General features: G+C 36.9%; 1 protein-coding gene across 5 annotated transcripts in view; it reads right to left on the minus strand.

Moving 5' to 3' along the window:
* LOC135082137 (potassium voltage-gated channel unc-103-like) overlaps nucleotides 1-14,298 on the minus strand; it is a 34,804-nt gene extending 20,506 nt beyond the window's left edge. Inside the window, exons 1-3 of one of the 5 annotated variants that reach the window (XM_063976923.1) lie at nucleotides 14,177-14,298; nucleotides 4,864-5,340; nucleotides 830-913 (exon numbers count right to left, since the gene is read on the minus strand). In XM_063976923.1, coding sequence (XP_063832993.1) covers nucleotides 830-913; nucleotides 4,864-5,121 — 342 coding nt within the window. In that variant the 5' untranslated portion in view covers nucleotides 5,122-5,340; nucleotides 14,177-14,298. The other 4 variants (XM_063976891.1, XM_063976906.1, XM_063976898.1 and 1 more) reach the window with 4 other exon arrangements.
* Nucleotides 14,299-14,651: the final 353 nt, after the last annotated feature.

Here is a 14,651-nt window from a genome sequence, read left to right on the forward strand (position 1 = left end):
CACGATTTCCGACCCTACCATCAAAGTAATAGAGGTTATTATTGCATAATCCGTAGTCGTGTATTACGCGCACCGCGTATTTCTCGCTAAGCTTATGTGCGAACGTAGAGATTCACTCCGTCTCTGTCTGACAAACAAATTTGAGCGCAGGCAGGTGTGAGATAGGAATAGCCTGTTGAAGTATGAAGGGAGGATATCAATCAATCAACAGCCAGCAAAAACATTATTATTCAATTTCAAATTGCATTATTAATACTACGGTTGTATCTTTTCAAAGAAAATTGTATTTTAAAGTCATAATACGTGGATTAGTCCGCACTAGTCGCGTCAAGTATGGTAAATTACTACGTACTAGGTGGAATAGGTATTTGGATCAAGTATTAATAAATACTTGGAATAGGTGCACCTAGTATCAAATTTACCTAGTATAACCCATCTCTACAAGCTAGACTATTAATATTTTATATAACGCTTTGCTTGCGCTTTGTTTTATTCTTTGTGACAGAATACGCTTATTTCTAAAATATATAAAAACATTAATCGTTTCTAGCGTATAAAGCGTAGTAGCGCTTTACGCTTTACATTGAATTTTTGAAAACCAAATTAGATATTAATTACTCAAGAGACCTAAGCTCTCTCTCTTTCTAGAGTCAGACAACAGTAGACTCTACGCAGTAGGCAATCAGAATTTTATTCAAAGTCATTAATATTCCTCACATTTGGACGTGATATATTAGTCTGATTTATCCAAACAAATCCATTTTCCTACACCTTTGTCCCTTAAGTAAGTAGCATAATTGAGTCTCCACAGTAGTGGTAATTCACTTACCTTGTAAGGAGAATGGTGGAGGATAGTGCAGGGGTGTGATGGCTGCGTAGTCCCCTTGGGCCCCGTCGCGCCCAATGACAGTACCTGTGGACAAAAATAGCCTCTTTTCACTATAATTCCTATACATGCTATGCTGAATTTTGCTTGTGTGGTGTAAATGTACAATTCTGTTGTGTTATTGCGGATTTAATCGAAAGATAGTAAATATTATCGTGTAATGGTGTGTCGTCATTGACTGTAGCTGAATTTTCGTAAAACTTTAAGGACTAACAAAGTCGTAATGAGTGTCAGAACTCTTCGTAGATTTTTCGTACTTTCATGAAATTGTATAAAAAAATACGTATAAAAATGTGGTAATAACTTATTTGCATTAATAACTCTCGTAGTCCCGAATTACTAATATTCGAATTTAATACATGATATTCCGAAGAAAAATATGAATAATATGAAGAATATGACATTATTAACGACACTTGTTCATGCCTATTTGTGGTAAAGTCAAGGACATAATAATACTTGGTACGGCGACTATTTGATAAAAAATAGAGTAACTTCATATACCTAACTGGAGTAGTTAAATTACATAAGTACCTACAAAAGGAAGGTTTAGTTTTAAGCGACAAAGACAAAACAAAGCTCAGTTCAATAACCTGGCTGACAGGCGACAGCAACGCGCCGCATCGGAGGCAATGACCGCAAGTAAAATTTAAATTGTATGGATTAAATTTCAAAATTTGACATAAAATCACATAATTAAGATTGCTTGATCGTGATTAAAAGTCATAAATCTAGTCACCAGTCTATGAATTAATGAAAACTGTACATACAAACTTCCCTACGATAGTTTTTTTGATACTCCTATAAACAGGCAGATAGTAGTAGAGACTACTGGCCCGTAAGACAGAGACTTTAGGGTAAGTCATTGATATATTTTGTAGGATAAAACTAATACACCCAAGTGCCTACTTAAACATAAACAGCCTTGGATTAAAATTTATCATCTTATCTACGTTTATCACACGTGATAGAGTCGTATATTACACTAATCAAAGTCATGATGATTGAATAAAATTGCAATCTATAAGGTCGTAAAGTAACACCAAAAATGTACAATCATATTGAGTGGAGAAAATCAGAAAGTGTCATGAAGATTAGGCAATCTATACCTACTTATAATAAATCTGTAGAGAGGTCAATTCTGTACATGAAATATATTTTCAAAATAACTATCAGGGGGTGATTAGTGATCGATACTGATGCCAAAAATGCAATCAGTAAAATTTTTGTCTGTCTGTCTGTCTGTCTGTCTGTCTGTCTGTATGTTCCTTATAGAAACAAAAACTACTCGACGGATTTTAACGAAACTTGGTACAATTATTCTTCATACTCCTGGGCAGGTTATAGGATACTTAGGAATTCCCGAGGGAACGGGAATCAGCGGGAAAATCCTTTTGTATGAAAAATCTAAACCGCTTAAGTTAGACGCTTGAAACTTGGCATGCAGGTACCTCAGTAAACTTAAAGCTTAGTTACAACAGGATATTGCAAAATTCCCACGGGAACGGGAGTTAGCGGGAAAAAACATTTGTATGAAAAATCTAAACCGCTTAAGTTAGACGCTTGAATTTTGGCATGCAGGTACCTTAGTAAACTTAAAGCTTAGTTACAACAGGATATTGCAAAATACCCACGGAAACGGGAGTTAGCGGGAAAAAACATTTGTATGAAAAAATCTGAACCGCGTAAGATAGATGAAGGGGGGGTAAAACGAGATCCACGCGTACGAAGTCGCGGGCGGCCGCTAGTGATTAATAAAGTAGGTGTCTGCAATGTTTTATAGAATTCATAGGTTTACTTATGAGAAGATAATCAGAATGGGCTCGTGGTGGACCTATTTGTTGTTAACTCGTGGTGGTCGCATGAGACCGCGGTAACAATTGACTTGTATTGTGCCTCGATTCGCTGGTACCTGAAGGCCTACCCTAGTTAACCGAATTTTTCTCTTACATAGATAGTTTTCCGGCATGCTAATGTTCTACCCACCGGCCTTTGTAGAAATCATTATTGGGAGAGGCCTATTATGTTCAGCAGTGGACGTCCTATGGCTGAAATGATGATGATGATTATGATGCTAATGTTCGAGATTTCATTATCATCATCACATCACTCAGCTCAATTTAAACTCAGTACGGTCGCCGTAGTAGGTAACAGATTTAATGTAATCACTAATGAGGATAATATAAGGTGTTTTCCTCATTCGGAAAATTTTAGAGTCAAAATCAACGGAATTTCATTAACATATTTAACTTTTTTCTCATGTTGAATTATCGGGACGGAATGCGATAAGTTACTCGTAATTATTAGTAGCAGTTTTTCAGTTTTTGAACTCGAAAACCAAGTAAATGAAGGTTTTTGGTTTCCGTTTTGTATTTTTATCGGAATCTACACCGTCATCGCTCGTCATTCACTTTTAATCGTGTTAGTAGATAATGCAGAATTAGATTAAACAGGTATTATTTTGTTTAAGGTTGATTAAAGACATTTAGTTTATGCACACGTATGCGATAACGATAAATTCAATGCGCGTCATAATTACGAAGCTGAATGAGCTCATATTATAACTTTTCCATGGGGTAAACATAAATAAATACCTAGTTCCCATAGACTAATCCTTTACATCCTAGACGGTAATGATACAATATCTAAATACCATTGATGTGATAGATATAAATAAGATTTTGTATATTAAAATTCCTTTGATCTAAGATAGGTAGGTATGTTTTTGTTTGCGATTAAATAAAGAGTTGTGAAAGGTTAGTGATTTGTTTGATAAGGCACCACATTGTCTTCAATTATGTTCAGGCACTGAAATAAATGTCTGCTATTATGAGTAGCTGAGTAGTATTTAAGTATCTATTAGTAATTTTGTGCTTAGCCCATTTTTGGGGAGAATTCATAACATAGTACAGATACACATACTTCGTAATGCAACTTACATGCGTACCCATGAGAAATAAACTGAAGTTAATGAAACTTAATAAACTTTTCAGTTGTATTATTTCCGGACGAACTGTAATTTGCAGGCGAACATAAGAAATTGTAAAAAGAGATGAAAACCACGTGTAAAGTAAGTGAATTATTCACATGTAAAATTAAGCCGGCGCAGTGCAGTTATTACTTCGGTCCGCTCGAAAATGAAAACATAAATAAATTAAAAACCAACTGCGTGAAAACAAGGCACCCAAAATATTTTTACGGAACGTAGTCAAATTGCATTTCAAGTGACGTTTACGTTCAAATTTTTATGATTTGTTGACCGAACCGAAGTGTTTGTTTTTTACCTTGTTTTGTTCGGCTGGCTTATTACAGCTTTGAAAGTTTTAGAGACTTATGTTGAGTTGTTTTTCCAAAAACAATATATAAAGTGTTATACAATTTAGTTGGTAATTTAAGGGCTACATTAATTTACCGCAATAATCAATGATACATGTAAAATGACGTTTACAAACACATTAATTAAACTTATGCATTTTTGAATGGGGTTTTAAATGACTATTAAATTGAATTGCGAATATTGCGGTTGATGAAAACAAGACATCGATAGATGGACAAGTAGAATGAATAATTAATGAGCTAACAAGTTGGTCGCTGGGATTGCCCTGGATTCCATGGTAGAGGCACGAAGTGTTAAAGGTCAGTGAGATGCGAACTATATAAATCATTCACCCGCGCACACCGACCGCGGACACTCACACTGCGTGTGCTATAATATTTAGTAGCTCAGGATATTGCGGGGTGCTCGTATAAAAGAACCCAATCGACCGTTGTTTCGTTTTCTATACAATGCGTATTTTATATCAACCCAGTACCTGTACTATTACTTATTCTGTGCCAGTGCACATTGGCCTGGTTTAGGAACTACCTATCAGTTCTAAGAACGAATGAGCAATTTCATACGTAATCGTTGGATATTCGACAGATTAAAATTTCAACCAATACACGTAAACGTTTTAGGCAAAGAGATAAATGTTTACCTCCTTGCCGATGGCGGGGAGCCCGTTGAGGCCGTTACAGGGCGGTTCGAGGCGAACGACGCTCTTGCGGGAGCCGCGGAAACCGGTGTCGCGGACGCGCACCGACGAGCGCCAGGTGGACGGCGGGCCGTCGTCGCGCGAGCCGCGGGCGGAGGCGGCGCGCCGCGACGTGGTGAGCGCACCGCCGCCGCCGCCGCCGCCGCCGCCGCACGGAGGCGTCACGATCAACGGCACGTCGGGGGGGCCCCGCTCCTCCATGCCGCTGCCGCGCCAACGTTCTCACCGGAACCCGCCGTGCTCAGACGCCTCCAGATGCTCACATTCCAGCACGGCTCTCTCGAACGCCGACGCCGACTCCAGCAGAGCGATTGCCGTGTTTTGCATAGATGCACTATTTCGGTCCGCCGACACTTAGAAAGTTTCGATTCTTCGCCACCGAAACGCAGGTCACGTTTCAGTGAGGGTTTCGAACGAATTCTGTATGATAAACGTTATGGTATGCTTACTATGGTATGGTTTGATATGACTAAAACAATCGCCGGTGCCACAGAATGCTCTTATTGTTTTGTATTCACAAGTCACTATTGAAGTAGATATCCAGTTAAATCATGAATTTATTTGATTCGATTGATAGACGCAATACCGTGGCACCGTGAATTCACAAATATGCGATCTTATTTTGCTAACGAGAATAGCGTATTGTGAAAAGATATCTCGCGGCGGCATTTAAGGGTAGGTATAGCTTCCGCAAAAGTCAGCCGAGACATTGTAGTTGAAGAAATAGTGTATGGGTAGGCAGAGATGCGCGGCTGAAAGCGGAGAACGAGGGCGTCTCATTTGAGACAGTATGTCAATGGGCGGTTGGATCTTTTCATCTATTCACGAGCAAGCGGAGAGACGTTTCACTTGCTAATACAAATGAGTGATGACAATGCGGCCTGAGTGGTCATGTTGTTATCCATTGACAACTAAAGCCATTTGCGGGGTGGCGTACACTTATTTTGCAATTTAATAGCATAATGAGATGAAATTTTGAAGCTTTATTCAGCCATTTTAAAATCATATCCCTATCGATTTCATCTTTTCATAAAGAATAATACCCTGGGACTGCAGTTTGGATCTATGTTTTAATGTTTCCACCCAAAAATGTAATCAACAGACACTAGGAATGAAACGAAAATGGGTTTATTTCTACTCAAACAATAAAAGAAGTCATGAACGATATTATTACTTAGATCCGATAAACACGCGATTGAAGAAAGTCTGCAGTAAATAACATAATGGCTTGCTCAATAGAAGAAAACATATTTCGATTAAGAGTTCTTGGCCTACCTACTATGAAAATTCTTTCCTTACGCTTATGTACATGAAACGTACGTTAAGGTTCATACGTATTTTAACGACCTATGTTTACGGTATACGGAGCCCGAACCTGACCTATCATTGTCTGTATTTCAAGTTTATTACTTTTTCTTTCCTGATATGATAACATTTAATCATATTTGTATAATGATATTAATTCAAATTAAGCTGACTGCGGATAAACGTTAGAAAATTAGATATAAGACGTGGTGATAGAAAAGACACTTTAATTTATTTATAACAATGATGAAGTAATCTTTGAATTCAAGTAGTAACAATGAGTATTCAATCACACAATAATTCATAAATAGCAATTTAATCTGAAAAAGCAGTTGTTTCTATTACCGACCTATAGACGAGGTGTGTTTCTATTAACGTTTTTTCTGTTTCTATTACCGACCGCTAAGAATATTGCTCTTCAGTTGGGTATATTCCAAGAGGCACGGGTTCGATTCCCGCTCAGAGGCTCGGGAACCACATGATTTTTTCAAGTTAAATTTGTTTTGCTTTTAGTTTTAGTTAAATTTGTTTTTTTTTCAAGTTATTTTTATTATTTTTTTTTATTATTAAAAGAGAAAAGGCACGCTTCTCGAAAATAAATAAATAATCAAGCAAAAATAGTAGAATAATAAATTCCTCTATTATACTTGATTACGAGGTACCCGGTGTTCTAGTGAGTAGTGGGGGTCATTATTTAAACTACATTTGAGTTTAACTATAATTTAATTTTCATTTAATATTTTATTTTTATTTTTAATTGGACTATAATTTTTAATTAGTTTTTGACTTATGTTTTTGATTTTAATTGTGTGTAATTGTGTATTTTTCAAACTTTGGATAATTGGACATTGTCTGTATAATTATTTAAAAATTATTTTTTTATTATTCAAAAGATCTTAAAAAGTTACATAGTAGTTGTGATAACGCATGATTGGTTTGGTGTCATGTCATAAATGTTAGTTTATACAAAATACAGGCTTTTAAGTCTTCGCAGGTGGCGTTAAAGTTATGAAGCGGTAATAGAATTAAGTATGAATATTACTTTATTCTATTAGCGACCGTAAAAAAAATCAGTAACCAGCTAAAATATCTACTTTAATGAAGACGTGATCAGTGAAGTAACATTTTTATTAGGTTTTATTTTATATCAAATAGGTACTAATTAGAATTTAACAGGTTTTTATAAAATCTATTGTCATACATTATTAAAGATATTCTTTAATGTTCATTGCAGTTTTATGCCAAACCTATGACAATTAACGTATGGCGTTAATTGATTTAATTATGTGAAATATTCTTATGAATCCATCAAGACAACAAAATGGAGGTTAAATGCGTAATTAAAGATATAAATACCAAAATAAAAAACTTTATCAAAATTCTAACAACGCCATGGGTCGTTATTAGGAACCAAATTATGAAAAGTGTTTCTATTACCGCCCTTATTTAAAATTGTATTTAAGCCACAAAAATACAGCGAGAGGGCTATATTGAGGGTTTATTATGGAAACTAAAATACGAATTAATATTGTTATGCAAAAACATGTTGGTATACTCATTTTAAATGTGTTAAAATTGCTAATTAATAACAAGGTGCACCTTAAGTAGCTGGGAGCGCGTCAGTATGAAAAGTGCGTCCGTTGCGGGCGCATCCCATTTAATGTCAAATAACTCCGTTTACTGGTTATTTACGAACACAAACTTTAATCGTTTTGATAGTGAATAAACATATCTAGATATTTTTTAGGTAACGGGTTTTCTGGAACCTGTTATTATGTCTTTTATGAAATAAAGAAAAATAGGGCGGTAATAGAATACAAATTTTGGGGGGTCGTTAATAGGCGCACTTACGTTAAGTGGATTAGCTCTTAATGTTGTATCATGTACTCATATAAAGTCGGAGTAAGTAAGAGTGTAATTTTGTTATGTACCTAACGTGACTGTAATTACATGTTATTTGTATTCAAAAGTGAGTACAAAATCTAAATAACATTATTCCGCAAATGGCATTCCGATAAGCATTACAATCTATACTATCAAAATGCAACAAGACCTGCTAATATTTTACTGTGTTGTTAAACATACCTAACTACGAAAACTAGAATTGTTGAGATTTCAACAAACAAACCAGATTGTTATGTAACAGGAAAGTTATGAGCTACAGAGAAAACAAAGCTGTGTAGGTTGTGCCAAAAATGTTAGCATCGGGAGAGATCCGTAGATGTAGCGCTAGAGAGTGCCGCGAGGTCTGGGCATTCGGCGCGAGGGAGGGGCGCGCTCGCCTCCGGCCGCTCGCTATGCAGGCCACTTGCAACTATACTATCGATAATAAAACCTTCTAAAGCAGAGTAGAGCATTCATCATGAGTATGTTCGTTACATGATCAGTCCAGACTCAAGAGTTAACTACGAAATTACTAAAATCTACTTTTGTTTTTGTGACAACTATGCTGTCAAACCCTTTTAGTATGTACCCAACAATGTATAAAGTTTAATGAATGAAAATTACAATGTACGCTTGTAAGGTGTTGCAGTTGGATACGATAAGGCTAAATGCATCGATTGTGATAGATACTAACTTCCTACAAAGAAGAAAAAATGTACGTAATTTAGACAAAGGAAACCATACCATGGTAGTCATAACTCCAAGCATGGATCGCGTTTTTTCACAATAATAGCAAAGTAAAGCAAGAAATAACCGAAATAATGCAAATCGCTAAAGCTTGCAACCAAAGGAACGCCAAGAAAAACACCTTTGAGGAATCGACGCACGGTTCACTGACTGAACTAAGCACAGGACGGCACCACACTCTGTATATTTTAAAAATGCGATCTGCGCCAGCGATATCCAGACACTTTTTGGAATATGCATATAAAGAAAGCTCAAAAGCCCTATCGCAGCGCAACAAAATCTGCAAAACTCGACCGCAAACGATAATAATAGTTTTTACTTTTTAATGCAGTCGATCGATTTTAATTTTAACGCACGACTCGTTTACAGAATGGTATATCATCAGATACGTGAGCATCGATTGGTAAAAAGATAGCACGTTTCCGATTAGAATCGCGTGTTCGTTCACTAAAGGTGGAGACCTAGGAACGATATTTAGATAACAATTCGTTGGCAGTGTGAGAGGCGGCAGAGTCCGCAGCGTGGTCGCGGGACGTAAACTCGATCTGGCGCTGTGGCGGCGCACGCAAGGTGTCGCTGCGCGCGTCGCAGCCCGAGCGGCGGCGGGCGCGGCCGAGCGGCGTGACCTCGCGCAACCCGCCCCCTCCCGCTGCCGAACCTTTCAGCTGAACACGACACGACACGACGCATCGTGGCTGTCGCCTCAACTCCTAGCTCTACCGCCTAGCGCCTTGTCGTGCGGTGAATGCCACATGCGTCACGTGATAGCTCGATACTACCCACCACCCACGAAAATAATACCATTGCTGCATTGTTACAAACCCGTGATTAATGAGGGTTGAGCCAGCTAGCGAATAATTTGGTTTTCGTTAAACAATGTTGATATTTATTACTGCATTAATAGATCATGTTATTCAATATCCAATCTAATACAATTGCTACAGCAGTCAAGATTGTAGTATCCTGCTACGGCAAATGCTACGACGCGACGTAGCAGGAAATAAAGTTTGATACACCCCTATTTTAAAAGCTTCCCATGTTCCGTTGTCGGTCTGTAGATGATAATCAAATCATATAATTGAATTAATCCCTCTTTCCGCAGTTTAGATGAAATAACTGGTCCAATGAATTCACAGAACTGGAGTAATGATATTGATAAATATCCAATTCAAATTTCTAATCATATAATGCGAATGTGGTCAAATACCTGCCTTGTTTTGCATTAAAAAAAAAAGAAGTCAATTGTTGCTTGTAGAAAGTGTCGTTATAAAAAGTGATTTTTAATTTAACTTTAAAAAGTTTAAAAATTTGACACAGCTATTTGCTGAACTAAAAAAATAGAGTGGAATATTATACGAGTATCTTTAAATGAAATGATATTTGTAATAACCTCCTGAAACTCATTTATTCGATGATGTTCAAGAAAAAGTTAAGTTAAGGAGTTTAATTAATGTTATCGGTTACGTAAAACACTCCAAAAGTTAAGTCACTCAGAACAATAATAAACGACATAGACGGGTAACTCTACATTTCTGTCTGCATTGCACTTATAATAGAACGATTAGTTTCGGGGTTTAAAGTACTTAGTATTGTTCATAAAAATGAAACATAGTACGTTTTTAGTATAGTTGTACTTTGATGACCTATATAACTTGCCAAATACTCCTCAAATGTGCTGTCTCCGTATAATAATCCATGCATATCCAATTTCATTTGTAAGATCAGATCAATCAAACATTATTTCATCACAATGATACCTTTATGATGGCACTCTATTATTATTTCTAGTCCACCCTAAAATACTTATTCAATATGAACTTGATTTTAATTATTTGTTTTGCTTCTCAGTTCCGAGATCAACCCAGAGTTATGGTAAAATCTGTGTATGTGTAAGAGTGAGTCTGTGAAGTCTTGTCTTGTTTTGGTATACTTTCTTTAGCTTGGAGACTTCAGGGTCTTATATTCCGGCAAAGCTTTTGGGGATACCACATATGAATATGGTTCTGTTATTGTGTTCCCTTTAACCGAACTCTGCCGAGAGCGTCAGCATTTTCACTGACCACGATTCCCGCTTGACATGCGCCCTATCTTGGCGTTGATGTAGGTACTACTTGCTAGATCATAGAAGTAGCACACATAGAGCAGGCAGTAAAACGTATGCAGCAGTCAGTACTGCTTCATACGTTTTACTTGTACTAAGAACAGACGCCCGCATATCAAAGTAAACACTGTAGCTATACATTTTGTTGTAACAAGCTCTTTTGCAACAAATATGTATGGTGATGTGCTGTCGACCGTGCATTTAAACGAGCTCGCCTTGCTTTGTCAATCAATACAGACAATACAGACATCGCTATCTGTTACAAAGAGATCGATTTTGTATGAAATATTAACATTTTCAGCGGAAAGTTTTCAGTCTGGCGTGTCTATTATTGCTTGGGCGTGCATGCCTGTTGTATCGCATACTGCATAGCGTTTTTTATATATTTATGCTTAGCCTTTCGGAAATAAGTAGGACATTGTTTCAATGTTTTTTTCTGCAGCGCATTAAAACAAGTAGGTAGTGAATACATCTGATTACGAGTATAATACCAAAGGTCTGGGTCGTTCACTTGCATACTAAATACTTTTTTCTTTATTTCTTTAATCCTACTAGGTAATTATGTTGCATTTGGCATGGTATTAGAGCACGTCGACAAATATTTATAAGATTACAAATTCGCTAGTGCATTTTTTTATCTAACCGAACCGTCGCTTTTTTCATAAACATTTTGTTTATTCTATTCACAAACCACTGTCGACAGACAAATGTCCGTTATAAATTAAAGTTAGTAAACTAGGGGTAAAATATACTCGCGAGCGATAAAAAAATGGCAATTTAAACCATAAACCGGTTGGAACGACCGATTCACAGAATAATAAATATGGCCTGACGATTCGGTCTAGCTGCACATCAGATTGCATGACAGCTAAAAAACAGTGAAATTGTTTAAAACAAAATTGAAACTGTTTGCACGAAAACCACCGTTGTTTTTCATAGTTGTTTTTACAACTTTTAGGTGTATTTTTATTTATTTTTGACGTAGGACGTCACAGCAACAATTTTAATTTACGTTTAACTACGTACTCGTAGTACTTATAGGCCAGTAGAATTAAACACAAAAATTGATTAAATCGGAAATAATTCCTACAAAAGATTTTTTTGCTTTACTGGTTTCATTGGTTGCCCATTAAGACTCTCCTAAGTTTTCGACTTCGACGGAGTTGTGCTTAGGTGGTGGGGGCCCCCGAAAGCGGCGTTTTTTCGGTTTTCCGGTTATACCGCGTAAAGGACTTACCCTATCGAAAAGTGGTCTTCATGACGGTTAAAGGGCACTTAATCCTGCATTGAATAAGACCAAATTCATATGTTTTGGACAAACCGTTCTCGCGCTAAAGTTCGGCAAAGTAGAAAATATACGTATAATTAATGACCCTCTCCACGTCCAATGGCTTGTTACCCACATGCTTCCAAGCCTTGTAAAGGGTCGCCTTAATCAGTGTAACCCTAACAAGGCTCACGAGTTTGATTCGCTTATCCTTGTTCGTCCCAGCCGTTCCTTAACTGCGGTTGCTGTACCTCTTCCTGACACTCTCCTGAACGACTCTGTGTTACCTAATGTCGCTGCCTCTCTTCCTTGTACCCTCCTGTACGATTGCATTGCTTAGCTATATGCCTGGTCCAAGGTTCGACGCCACAAAATCAACTTTGTACGCGTGAAAATAGTTTAAATACTATTTTCCATGCTTGCAACATTTTTCTTTATTGCTTCGCCTCTATTAGTCGTAGAGTGATTGTATATATCCTATAGCCTTCCTCAATGTATGAGCTATTCAACACAAAAATAATGATTTCAATCAAACTAGTAATTCTTAAGATTAGCGCGTTCAAACAAACAAACAAAAAACTCTTCAGCGTTTTAATATGAACTTGTTGTTGTTGATTTTTGGCGTCTAACCTTAGACCAGGCATACGGCTAGGCAACGTAGTCATGCAGGAGGATACAAGGAAGAGGGGCAGCCACAGTAGGTAACACAGAGTCGTTCAGGTTCAGGAAGAGGTGCAGCAACCGCAGTTAAGGAACGGCTGGGACGAACAAGGATAGGCGCATCAAGCTCGTACTCGTAAGCCTTGATAGGGTTACACTGGTTGAGGTGGCCCTTTTCAAGACTTGGAAGCCTGTGGGTAACAAACCATTGGACGTGGAGAGGGTCATTAATTATACGTATATTTTCTACTTTGCCGAACATTAGCTCGAGAACGGTTTGTCCAAAACATATGAATTTGGTCTTATTCAATGCAGGATTAAGTGCCCTTCAACCGTCATGAAGACCACTTTTTGATAGGGTAAGTCCTTTACGCGGTATAACCGGAAAACCGAAAAAATGCCTCTTTCGGGGGCCCCCACCACTTAAGCACAACTCCGTCGAAGTCGAAAACTTAGGAGAGTCTTAATGGGCAACCAATGAAGCCATTAAAACAATAAAATCTTTTGTAGGAATTATTTCCGATTTAAAAGCTAATTCTACTGGACTATTATTATTATTCTGTGTTTTAACCTGGAATATCATTCATGTTTTAGAATTAAAATGTGTTTAGACGATAGTTAGGTTGGGCTGTTAGTATGGACATGTATGAAAGTGCGCACATTACACCGATTTGATATCGGCCGATTCTTCATACAAATTGGAATCGGGCCTAAGCTTAGCTAAAATTAGATAACTGAACAAAAGTCTTGAATAAGTAATACGATTATAGCGTATAAACATTAGTTTCGTAGTACCCGTAGCTACGGGTTTCGTAGCAACTGTGTGCATCTTCATAGAAATTTGCAATTATTTACAAATAAATAAGATCGATTAACATTTCCATTGATTGATTTGTATCTAGAAGGTACCATCTTTTTTTGCTTCTTTCTTTGTGTCAAACTTTAAAAGCCACCATGGGCAGCTAGTGTAATGCGTTTTTCGTTCGTAGCACATGCCAGTTGATTTTTAATTACTTCAGATCTGCAATGTTAAACTGGAGAGATCGAAAAACTTCAATTATATACGTAGGTGTTAGAATGACGTTGAGAAGACTCAGAGAATTCAATTTCTCTTTTATTTTGTTAGTAGTAACATTTCTTATCTACATAACTGCTTAGATGACTTTGTCGTAGTGGTTTATAAATAACCGCAAATCGCAATACGACTTTAGAGGTTGTGACTTCGATGTCTGCAACTCCACACATTACAAACATGTTGTTTGTTGGATTTCTATGTACTTAAATATACTTACATATAATTAATTTATGCACAATCATCACACAAAACATTTTTATTGTAAAGTCGCACTTATTTACAGTAACACAGAACGCCACACTGTGCTTAGTGTGCCGATCATCGGTAAAATAACACTGATAATTTAGTAAGCCATGATGTTATAAAGCAGTTAACGTTATCACATGATAATATAGTATTTTTTATAATATTTTTATGAGCAATCAATTCATTCTTTAAAGGAAACAAAACACAATGAATAAGCGAGTTTTATCTTTTTGTCTTGTCATGGTGTGACTGTAAATATGGATGGATTAGGTATAAGAGGGAAATTGGGAATGGTAAAAAGTTTGTAGTGTAGTAATTTGATTATTATCGAACAAAAGAAGATGATATAATTCCAATGCCGTTGTTTAACTGAATTGAAATCAAACTATTTTCTGTGTGATCTCGGTTCGTTAAACTTTCATCTTCCATGATTTCATAAAATATTA

Source organism: Ostrinia nubilalis, chromosome 2 (genome assembly GCF_963855985.1).
Source record: "Ostrinia nubilalis chromosome 2, ilOstNubi1.1, whole genome shotgun sequence".
Classification (NCBI taxonomy): Eukaryota; Metazoa; Arthropoda; class Insecta; order Lepidoptera; family Crambidae; genus Ostrinia; species Ostrinia nubilalis.